General features: G+C 42.0%; 1 protein-coding gene across 1 annotated transcript in view; it reads left to right on the forward strand.

Moving 5' to 3' along the window:
* Positions 1–12,654, forward strand: part of ANKRD55 (ankyrin repeat domain 55) — a gene marked incomplete at both ends in the record, with an annotated part of 55,615 nt that overhangs the window by 2,786 nt on the left and 40,175 nt on the right. Inside the window, one exon of the mRNA XM_080362426.1 lies at positions 11,492–11,614. Coding sequence (XP_080218552.1) covers positions 11,492–11,614 — 123 coding nt within the window. The remainder of the gene's footprint in view (positions 1–11,491; positions 11,615–12,654) is intronic.

The following is a 12,654-nucleotide window of genomic DNA, read 5'->3' on the forward strand; positions in this document are numbered from 1 at the left end:
TTGTCAAGACCACATAAACTAAGCTCCAGGAAATTTATTCAGATCTTAAAAATCCGATGTAGGAGAAAGCATGGACTTATGTACATCTAATGTGCACTTTGTAAAACAACAGGTCAGCTGACATCGTAAATCATGGAAAACATGAGTTCTTCATAGGAATGTTAATGTTACAAGCAGTGTAATTTCTTACTCTGAATCCTGTGATCATTATGCATGTTTCTTTATATATCTCCTTTCAGACCAAAAGACACTATCAATGATGTACTTTTGAAATACTGCAGGTTATTTCAGATAGATTGGTGGGGCAATTAGGAACGACGCACACCAGAACGCAGACACAGATTCACGCAGAGACAGAGATCTTGTTCTGGAAAAAAGCACAGAGCCTGGGCGAGCAGAGAGCTGACCTAGGCCTGCTTCTTTATTCACCATTGACAATTTATAGGATTTACAGATACAGGCCTAGACTAAAATGTTACATAAGATATTTTTCCAATAATTGCTATTAAAAACACACTAAAGTAATGTGATGTTTGTCTCACCTATTTTCCCACTCATTCACAGGCCAGGCCCAAGGACATTCACACATCCCATGCACTTGGGGGTGGTTATCCGGCCCGAGAACCATTCTCACAAGTCTGGACTGTAACTGTTTGCAATTATGAGAAACGTACTTCAACACCATCTGTCCAAGGCCCTTTATATTTTTTTTGGTCTGATTATGTTAGTATTATTTCTTTGACTGTCCAGATGGTCATGTTAGTATTGATCTTCCTTTATCATTCAGGTGGCTGGAACCGCACATCTTGCTTTCCCACATGTCCCCCTCTTTTTTTAAAAACTTCAGGTTCTCAAAGAGCGCAGTAAGGGCCCTGGCTTTATTCTTCTCTGCATTGTTATCATTCTCCAGATGATTCGGAAGACTACAAGAAAAAACATCACACAAGCATATCCAATTCCCACAAAAACCCATATATGCAGATTGAGATCTGAAAATGAAGTTTTGGGGTCTAATCACTTTATGCTATCAGATAATGTTAACCATTATGTCTTACAGTGCTAATTCTTACAAACTATGCGATTATTTTGCAGGGTACTGAATAAATCCTAAATCAGGCCTTGCACGTTAGCTAAGACTGTTATTTTACTTGATATAACTCATAAACACTAAAATTCTATTTCAATGGTATTACACATATTTCGCACTCTGATAACATAAAATATAGGTTCAGATATCAGCTAAGGAGGTTATTCAAATACAATATCATAAGAATAATGAGGATCCACAATGGGCATATAGACACTCACTAGAAGCAAAACTAGAGGCCTCTTACTTCAGGGTACTCACAAGAAATAATCACTCGCCTGGGTTAGGCGAAGTCTCATTCAAGGATGCATCCAGTAAATAATCAGTCACCCAAATGAACAGGTGAGGCACCCTCAATCCCAAGAAGTCTCCTTAGACAGTGTTCCTGTCTAAGGAAAGGACTCCAGTTTACAGACCCGCAGCTCCGAGAAGACTACTCAAAGGGCGTCTTCGGCGGGAACCCCGTTTCATTGTTTGGCCAGATGTGGCTGTGGGCATGACAACGTAGTCCAGAAGCTTCTCAGCTAGTCTGGGCACCTTCGCTGTTAAGGACCCTGTCAACTGACCGAGGGTCCCACCCCTCCTGACCCATCAGTTGGTAGAGGTGAAGCTGACTGACAACACCTTGGTACCATTCTGGGTGGATATGTGTGGGGACAGGCACAGTGGGGCACAAAAGGTGCTAAAGAGCCATCAACCTCCTTATTGAAGGCTCCAGATTTCAGGGGAATGTGCAACTGCCACACATTCCATCCTGTGACCACAGTCATCTGACAAACTACTTTGGAGTGGTAGTGCAGTCACCTCTTGCCTCCAAAGTCAAAAGGGGGCATTCTGTTGGTGAGTTTGAATGCCCACTGTGGATCATCATACCTTATGGGTCATTTTCTTGTTGCAAATCAACCTACAATAGAACAGAATAATACAAATTACAACAATTACAAATATTGGAGAAAGCTGGTTGGTTATCCTAATAAGGAAAACAAATGCATTGAAAGATTTATTTTACCACTTAGTAATCTATACTATTCTGATATACTAATATGTCTAATTTGCAAGATCAAAACATCTTCTATGGTTGCTTTAGATACCTTACACATTAAGATCCAGAATGGAAACAAAAGCCAAATTACTCTGAACTACATCTCCGTCCCACCACCACTGATAAAACAGACAGAACTTCTCTGACAGACAATTGTTAATAGGTTTTGCTGTAACTTTTTAGCTGTTCCCAGGTAACATCACTGGCCTCTTTCTTCAGTCTCTTCTGTTTCTTCATTACTCTCTGCTGCAGGGACAGGTGCTGCGTCTCTGGTACTGGGTCCTGCGTCATGTTTGTCCAACTTGTAGAAAGGTTTAACATATTTCGCAGGAAGCCACTTTGGTCCTGTTGGAAGAAGAACACAAGCATACCCCCTCCCCCAGGTGATTAGTTCTACAGGCTCTTGCCACTGACTGTTGTGCATGGGATCCCGTTATAAAACTTTTGGTCTCTGAGACAGTGAATCTGGAACATGGAAGTGTTTTTCCACTGCTGTGATAGAAGAGGGAGGCACGGTACAATTCAAAAAATTTAAAGTATATGTTGCATTGTCTAATTGTTCTTGAGGCGTCATATTCCCCCTTTTTTGTTTTAATAACATCTGTTTCAGTGTGGAATGTGCTCATTCAATGACAGCCTGTCCAGTGGGAAAATGTGGAATACCGGTGACTTGCAAAACACCCCATTGCTGTAAAAAATATTGCATGGATCTAGCAGTGTATCCAGGACCGTTGACAGTTTTAATCTGTTGTGGCACTCCCAGCATAGAAAAACAGTGGGTCCAGTGACGCTGAACATCTCTGCTTTTCTCACCCGTATGAGCAGATGCACAAAGCATACCTGAAAAAGTATCTATAGAAACATGTACATATTTCAAACAGCCAAAAGATGAAACATGTGTAACATCAGACTGCCAAATGGCATTAGCTGAGAGCCTGCGAGGGTTAACTCCAAGGGAGGGTGAGCTTGTAATCTACCCTTGACATTCCAGGCAAGAGCGCCCTATGTCTCTCGCTTGCTGGGGAGTGAGACCAAACATCTTTTTTTAATGCAGCAGCATTCTGATGAAAGAAAGCATGTGAAGCCCTGGCAGACTGGAAGTGGACTGTAGCTACAGTATAAGAATCCGCAACTGCACTACCTTCAGTTGACCTGGTAAAGTTGTATGTGATCATATATGGGTAACAAACAGTAGGTGTTTGTGAAGCTGTAATGCAGTTTGCAATTATACAAACATATCAAAGAGCTGCTGTTGCAAGATTTCTTTAAGAAAAGCAGAGTGGATGCGCTGTAGGACCTTGACTATTTACTCAGAATCACAAACCAAATTTAGAGGTTCCTCCCTAAAAAGCTCTAAGGCACGCAAAACCACGCCAAGTTCCACTAATTGAGTTGAACCTTCAACAACTTTAACAGAATGATGCCAATCGTTATCTTCATGCCAGACCACTACAGCTTTATGAGACTTCCCTGAACCATCAACAAAAACTGTGTGAGCATTTGGGATAGGACCGAATACAAGTACGGTCTGTGGTCTGATATCAAAGACATGCAGATTCTGCAGCAATTTACAGTTAGGCATGCCAAAAGCTATGCTGTTAAGAATATCAGCTAGCACAATTTGCAAGGACATAGATTGTGAATAAAAAAAATCAAAATCTGATTTCACAAATGGTACATACATGACAGATGGATCATGGCCCACTAAAGCCTGAATCCGTTCTCTGCCTTTTTTGTTCAGAGTAACAATCAGTTCCAGGGGCTGAGTAATAGTTTTACAGAAAGAAATGGGCAAAAAAATCCATTCCAAGTATATCAGTCTGTTTGCATTCTCATCATACTGTCCCACAATAGCCAGCAGTTGTTTCTGTGTTGTAACTATAAGTAGACAAATCTGCAAATCCAATCAAATGCAGTTAGCCTCTAAGTTTGTAATTTTGTGTGCTACCAGCTCTAATTCTCTCTGTGCTTGCAGAGTTAAAGTGTGAGGAGATGTTAAATCTGAATCTCCCTTTAGCAAATTAAACAGATGCTGGAGTTCATGGTTAGAAATTCCAAGCATGGGTTGTACCCAGTTAATTGAACCCATCAATTTCCATAAATCATTCAATGTGTTAATGTCATTATTAATTGCCAAGGGCTGGGGTCTGATCATAGTCTGTTAAAATCCAGCCCAAATGTTTCCAAGGAGGCACAGTCTGTACTTTTTCCTTTGCAACTTGTAAGCCATGAAGTTTCAGAGCTTGAAGTAACTGTGTTACCTCACCCTGGAGATAGTCAGGTTGTTCAGCACAGACTAAAATGTTGTCCATGTGATGATATATTATAGCCTCTATAAATGCCTCACGTGTAGGCTGCAGAGCGGTACTCACAAGCAGCTGGCAAACTGTGGGGCTGTTCATCATACCCTGTGATAAAACTGTCCACTGATTAATGCTGCATAGGCTGAGCATTGTTGATGCTGGGAACTGAGAAAGCAAAATACTGACAATCATCAGGATGTAGTGGAATGGTAAAAAAGCAATGTTTTAAATCAATAATCTGCAGCGTCCAATTACTAGGCCATATAGTGGAATTTGGGACACCAGGTTGTAAGGCTCCCATAGGTTGCATCGCTGCATTAATTGCATGTAGATCTTGTAGCAAATGCCATTTCCCTGATCTTTTCGGGATAACAAAAATGGGAGTATTCCACGGACTTGTGAAAGGTACTATGTGTCCTGCTTGCAGCTGTTCTTGAACTAGTGCATAGAGCCTCAAGCAATTTTTCACCTTTCAAGGGCCACTGGTCGACCCAAACCGGCCTGTCTGATAACCAAGTAAGTTTGAGCAGGGGTTTTAGATCAGTGACCCTTAAGATAAATTTGTGTCTGCAGTGGTTAAAGTAACGTGCCATTGCTGTAGCAAATCCCTACCCCAAAGGTTGATAGCAGTCTGTAAAACATACAGCTGAATCCAAGCTGAGACTTTATCTGGGCCAACAATATGCAACATCCAAGCACTTCTCATAGGTGTTTGACTTCCTCCAATTCCAACAACTGCAGCAATAGCTACTTCCAGGGGCCAGTTTTCTGGCCATTGTTGTTTAGAAATGATAGAAACATCAGTGCCAGTATCCACTAGCCCTGTAAAAGGTCTGCCCTGAATTGAAACAGTAAGCATGAGTTGCTGCATAGTAATCTCCTGGGACCACAATACTTACGGTTGGCCAGAACTCCCAAAACCAGAATCTCCTCGTCCAGCTGTAGCTGTCTGAGGGACCCAGCACAGCAAAAGCAACAGCTGTGCAATTCGCTGATTAGCTAGAATTTTGCAGGGAATCTGAGTCACTGTGACCATGATTTTAATCTCTCCGAGACAGTCTGCATCAATTACATCAGTAAGGACAAATATACCCCGTACACTAGCACTAGAGCGTCCAACAATCAATCCAAAAAACCCATTAGGTAAAGGTTCCCATACAGAGGTATCTACTGTATATACTCGGGATTCTGTAATTAACAGTTCTGTTGCGGTTGCCAAATACAACCTGGCGCTGCCTGCGGTTGCGGGGGCGAGATCACAGGCTGTGCATCAGATTGCGATACTGTTGCTGCTCCGGGGGAGAGACTGTTTTGTGGCTGGAAAGTTGGATTCTGAACCCTGCTGGATTGCGGGGCACTGGCTTTTGCGTCCCTCTTGCTGTTTCCTGGCAAGGGTTTCCCTGATCTACGAAACTGAGATTTGTAGGAATTACTCCAGCGATATCCTTTCTGATAGCGAGAGAACGACTGCAGTGAGCGTTCTCTTGGTGTTTTATAGCCCTTTTGAGGACAGTTTTTACGGAGATGACCCTCATTACCACAAATAAAGCACTTAAGACTCACTTGATTTACACTGAGCTGAGACAACGCGGCTGCTAACACCGAAGGCTGAAATGTTTCAGTTCCTTCCTTCTGACAAGCCTCAACGTATTGCGCGATATCAGTGGCTTTACCTTTCACTGACAACAAAGCAGCCTGGCAGTCAGAGTTAGCATTGTCATATGCCAGCTGCAGCAGTAAAACTTTTGCTGCATCTTCATTTTCAATCTGTCTTGCTATAGCGATTCGCAATCTGTCAACAAAACTTACATAAGACTCCTGCGGTTCCTGTCTTATTGTTGCAAACAAGCTTACGAGCTGCCCTGCCTCTGGGATCCGACACCACGCTGTAATAGCAATGCGAGTTGCCTGTTCAAAAACCTGCCACGGAAGCCCAGCCTGCGCCTGTGGAGTGACATACTGTCCAGTTCCTAGCAACATATCCTGATCTATCTCTGCTCCTGATGACAAATTTTCCAAGACCTGTTCAATCACAAGATTTTTATTCTCTAATTGCCACACAGAATATTGCGCTGGTGTCAAAATTGTTTCAGCAACCGATTTCCAATCCCATGGAGTCATTATGTATGTGGCACCAATACTTTCAAGAATTCCCATTGTAAGAGGACTGTGTAACCCATTCTCTTGCACAGATTTTTTTAAGTCCTTAACCATTGTATAAAGTACTCCTCCATGTTCTGGCGGTTGTCGTGGTTTGCAAATAACTGGAAAGGTGGAAGAAAAATCGCTGTGCTCCGTAGCCTTTTCACCATATTTTTGCATCTCCCCTTTGTGTTCTGCTGTCTCAGTCATTAAGGGGTTACTGTGTGCTGTATAAGCATCACTAAAATCAGGCAAAGGAGGTGCTGAGGGCAGAGTTTTAGACTCCTGACCCAGCTCCTCACAAATTTCTGCCTTATCTTTACACAGCTGTGATGGCATTACTGATGGATATAAAACTGACTGTTTTTCAAGATCTACAGAGCCTGACTCAAGAGGATTAGTGCTGTCAAGACTCAGATCATTAGCAACCTGCTCATTTGTGTTCTGTCCATCCTCCTCTCTTTGCCCTTGCATTATTTCCTCTGCTGACTGCAAGTGCGATAGCGCAGTGTACACAAATCTCCAAGTTACATGCAAACTATCGGGGACTTTAAAACCTGAATTCTTTTGTGCGTGTAGACATTCCCCGACCTGTTTCCAAATTTTACTGTCAAATGTCCCCTCACTCGGAAACCAAGCACAATTCTCTTTCACCCATACCAGGAGCGAAGCGACCTGCTTATCAGAAATACGATACCCAGAAAAACGTAACATCTGCATTAAAACCTGCAAATACAATTTATGTTCCTGAGAAGTGGCTTGCCCCATACTAACGCAATCCCGCAGCTCTCTCGTTCCACGAGGACTGCTTGTCCCTATATGTACTGTAGGGATTAATGTGGCTACAAAATTTACTCACCCGTTGGATTGTGTGTTCGCGGCCAAACACGCTGCTTGATGAGGAGCCTCCAGGGGTCACACGCTCACACCGGGCACCACTTGCAGCGATTAGGAACGGCACACACTGGAACGCAGACACAGATTCACGCAGAGATGAGATAAAAAGCACAGAGCCTGGGCAAGCAGAGAGCTGACCTAGGCCTGCTTCTTTATTCACCATTGACAATTTATAGGATTTACAGATACAGGCCTAGACTAAGATGTTTTTCCAATAATTGCTATTAAAAACACACTAAAGTCATGTGATGTTTGTCTCACCTGTTTTCCCACTCATTCACAGACCAGGCCCAAGGACATTCACACATTCCATGCACTTGGGGGCAGTTATCTGGCCTGAGAACCATTCTCACGAGTCTGAGCTATAACTCTACAATTATGAGAAACGTACTTCAACACCATCTGTCCAAGGCCCTTTATATTTTTTTTGGTCTGATTATGTTAGTATTATTTCTTTGACTGTCCAGATGGTCATGTTAGTATTAATCTTCCTTTATCATTCAGGTGGCTGGAACTGCACATCTTGCTTTCCCACAGACTGGCTTTTAACTCTGATTCTTTCTGAGCATTTTAGCTACAAAAGAAAAAGTCACAGCCTTATATGTAATTTTGTCTTTGCTCACTAAGGCTCTTCTAGACATTTCTACACCACTGTCACATCCATCTGCATTTTCTGCCTACCCTTGCTGCATACACGGGCTATCAGTCGGACCTTTTGCCCTGCTGAAGCTGACTGACAGCTTCCTTTCACCACTAGCACAGTAATTTTACAAAATAAACTGCAAAATGGATCTGAAACAGCACGAGTACTCACTGGCATTTATGCGACTGCAAGGTAATGAATAGAGTAGCACTAACACATCTGAAGAGGGATGGCCAGGCAATCCTTTTATCCCATGTGATGCTGTTGCCCCAGACACAGCCAAGCTCCCCAGCAGGGTAAGCCCACAGAGGGGTCACAAGCACTCAGGATCTCACTGTGGCCTTTTGCAAAATGCCCACTCGCCAAACTATTTCTCTTCTGCTTTTTGTGTTTAAAAAAAAAAAAAAAAAAAAAGCCTACAGGCTTTGCATGCAGATCCCCTTATTCCTTGACAGGGTGAGCTGGAGGAAGATGAGGTGGGAGATGTTGTACCACCTGGAGTCAAGTGCATCCAGCATAAAAAACATTCAAGCCCTCCTGGCACCAGAAGAACACACATCTGCCTTCCCACTCTTCCCCCACCACACACGTCATGTTGAAGACAGACCACTTGAAATCATATCATGCTACAGAAATTGAATTAGTGTCAGTCTGGTTTATGTCAGAAGCATAATGTGGGCACTCATCAGTTCCTCCTGGCCCAGACTTCCCCGTCAGCATGGTGACAGCCTGGTCCACCTGCCTCTCCCTGCTCTGATGGCCTGGACTCATGAGTGAGGAAGTGTGAATCTCGGACATGGCTTAATGCCACTGCCCCTTAAACGGGAGTAGGGCCTGTGTTCTGTGAGAGCAGGTGTGGGGAAAGCTCCTGCATTCATTCATCCACCCATTCATTCAGAGTTTTACTTTCCCTCCTCACATAGCACAATTCCTCCAGAGAAAGCAGATTCAGCCCGGCACAAGGAAAGGCCCAGGGAAGTACGTGTTTGTGTTTTATATGAATAAAGGTAAAGGGAGTCAGGGACCCACATGCAAGTATCCATCCATGTCCTCATCTTACTGCCATACTGCCATCCTGCCCTCTGGGTAAGAAACTGGCTCTGCTCAGGAAATGGAAAGTTCTGTTTTCTGGCTGGATTGCTCTGCTCCTGACTCACAGCAGGAAAAGTTAACAGTACTTACATGACTAAAGAGCAAAAGGTACAAAATCTACATGTGTAATGTATAAAAGGAGGTGAGGGCCCCTTTGATACACTGTCTGTCCCAGTACATCCTACGGTTTCTTTCCCAGTGTCTGCAGCATCTTCTCTGTACCATTCCCCTACAACAACCACCGCACGCAGCTGTGAGAGGTGCTCATGGCTGGCACCTCCTGTGTACCTCCAGAGACTGGCCAAGAGGAGCAACATAAGCCATTAACTTCTGCTTGTCCCCTTGCCTTCCACACAACCCACACTACCTCACCCTTTGCGTAGGGATAAACTCAGACCTGAACTTCTTATTAACATGTCTTTGCTGAGTTTAGTGATTGTGAGACCACTCTGCAGATCTGGCATGATAAGGAAATCTGATTAATTTGCCCTGTGGTAAGACACTATTTTTCATATACCAGTCACTGATGATGACTCTCCAGAGCCAATGATGCCTGATCCCTCAAGCCCACAGGTCAAAACTTCTGAGCCAAATAAACAGTTGCCTTGGCAAGAGACTCCCCAGTAGAATAAAAATCCAGTTAACATTTTTAATTTAAAAATGTTGTCAAATGGGTATTTTAAAAGACCTTCTAGAATAAAGAGAATAAATTAAATTCTCCTCAGTTGAGTAGTGATGCAGAGGGAATCTGTGCACTGGTAAAGCCCAATTTAACATCAGCTTTCTAGTTTCCCAAGCCCACAACCAGAGCTCCAGATTTGACAGACCGACCTTTCCCAGGGGGAGAGCTGACTGCATCTTGATGGCAGCTAAGTTTTGAAGTCAAGAGTGATAATTGTGTTGCAGGGATAGAAGGTCACATGTGGGAAATTATACTGGGCTGTAAACACCAGCATGGAGCTCATGCAGGTTCAGCTGCAACGATGTCTGATCACAATATAAATCATGTGTCTAATAATTTAAAATTATCTTTAAAGATATTTTATCAATTAAATATATATATGATGATGCTTAAAATGTAATTCATATCAATGTGTTAATAAAAATGTATTATTTTATTATGAAAATGACTTTTTACTAACTTTTCAAATTCTTTTCAAACTATTTGCCTTATTTCTGCAGAGCTTACATAGCTATGCTATCTTCAGAAGACACAACAGTAAGGAGAAGTGAGCAAACACTTAATGTGTCTTTCCTTTGATCAGGTCTTTAGTGTGGTTTTGTGTCAGTTTTGTTTTCTCCTGCTAACAAGGCAGTGCACTGGCTGGACAAACGTTATGCTCTGTAGCTCTATCAGGCACAGTGAACGGCACAGCTCATTGCCGTTATACTTCTTTTTGAGTTTATAGAGATAAGAGATTCTTTTTACAATTAAACACAACACTGTGGCTGGCCATCAATACATATCTGGAGCATTTTGCCATTACATCAGATCTGACTCTGCACCAAAAAAATCAGCTCCCTTGACTCCCAGAGATAACAGGTTAATAGTCCACTTGAAGCCAAAGGAGGTGTAGGTGTGTGAAGCAAGGGATTGACCAGTCTGGAAGGAGGTTACAAGCAAAGAAGCAAGCAGAGAATCATCACAGTAATTCCTCTAGAAACATAAATCTGAGGAGTGTTCAGCAACAGGCCCTGCAAGGCATCTGCTTTAAATAATACCTCATAATGTAATTGCCAAACAAAATAAACCTCTCCTGTGTTCCAAGCAATAGTCCACCAGTCCTTTTTGCGAACTATTAACATAAACCATTGCTGCCAGAAGTGCACTCTCCTGAGAATATAATTCCCCCAGACACTGCAGGGAAAGGAAATGAAAAGCCTCAGTCTTCTGACCAGTGCAAGGATAACACGGAAACTAAAAACACCTATGTCCTGATTTCATCCTATCTCAGAAAAGCAATATTACAGCTAGTTCAGTTGTTACTTCTTTGTTTCTCAAGTCATGTTACATTAATGGTAGTATGATTTCTTATATGAGGTGGAAACTTTCCAAAAGGTGGTTTTATTTATCGTCTCACTGTCTACATCTGACTGATTTTGGAAGAAGTTATGATGAAAAACAAGTTTCAGATGACTAATAAAAACCGCAATTCTGTTTGGATACACTTTGTTCCACCTCGTTATATAGCCATAAAAAATCAGTTAAATAAGTGTCGTTATTTTCACTGTTGATAATTTGTACATGCTCTCTGCTTACTCATGGACATACTTCTCCCCTGCAGGTGATGCAGCAGAAGACATTGACTTGACTGTGGTTTACCAAGCAGCAGCTAACGGTGATGTGAACACACTAACTGCAGTGATTCGAGAAGATCCTTCCATCCTGGAGTGCTGTGACAGTGAGGGTAAATGAAGGCAGAGCTCATTCTCAGGCAACTAGCTGCTTCATCTTGCAAATTTTCTGGTTTTTTATCCTGATTTTTGTGATCAGCAAATTATATCTAGTAGCAGATTATGGGAAATTTGAGTTATTCTTTGGAACATGAACTAGAAATGCTCTGTTTGAATATTTCTTTCCCCCTGTAATGGTAAGATTTTTATATAGATACAAATAAGTTGTTTTGCTATAATCAGACATTACTTTATAAGGAAACTATTTTATCTTCTTTAGGGAGATGCTGGGAAATTGTTGTCATTTCAGGGAAGGGAAAACAGTATTTTTTATCAAAGCCAAATGCCACACGTTCAGCCTATCTCTAGAGCAGAGGGTTCTGGCCCTTTGCACCTAAAAAGCATGTGTACAGACACAGTTTGAAAGATTTTGTCATGCAATTGTTTGCCAAAGGGATGGCCGTAAAACGTGCAATGATCTAAATAATGTTTTGTCCATGAGATTGTGCTCCTTTTCATCTTGTGTTCAGTTACTACTTACTGTTATTACAAAGTGCTGTCTATTGGCTGGGATTTATATGCATTTATTTTCAAGTGAATTAAAGCCACAGATACGTGGAAGCTTCTCTCAAAAAAGACTTTGTTTATTCACAAGTAATTTTTATTGCAGTTTCTTTTAAAGTGTCTGTATGAACACTGTCTATTCTAATCTTTATCAGTTTTTACGGAGTGACCAATTTTTCCTATGTTTTAAACCAGACATCCTAACTATTATCTTTAAAACATCTGTTGGTCAGTAGAAAAAATGCCTAAGCAAGCTGAAATGCTCTCAGTCCAGATCTTTAGCAGGAGAGGGACTAGGTATGAAGGACAGTGGGTGGAGATAGACTGATCAGCAAATGGAAGTATCATATTTCAGCTCCAGAATAAACTTGTTTACTAGGTTGTACATACAAATGTAACCAAACACCAGTCTTGCAAGACAAAACATATGGCTCATATCCTGCACATACAGCAGAGTCTGCACAATCTCAGGTCGAGTAGTGCACATTTG

This window comes from Nesoenas mayeri, assembly GCF_963082525.1.
Source record: "Nesoenas mayeri genome assembly, chromosome: Z".
Taxonomy (NCBI): Eukaryota; Metazoa; Chordata; class Aves; order Columbiformes; family Columbidae; genus Nesoenas; species Nesoenas mayeri.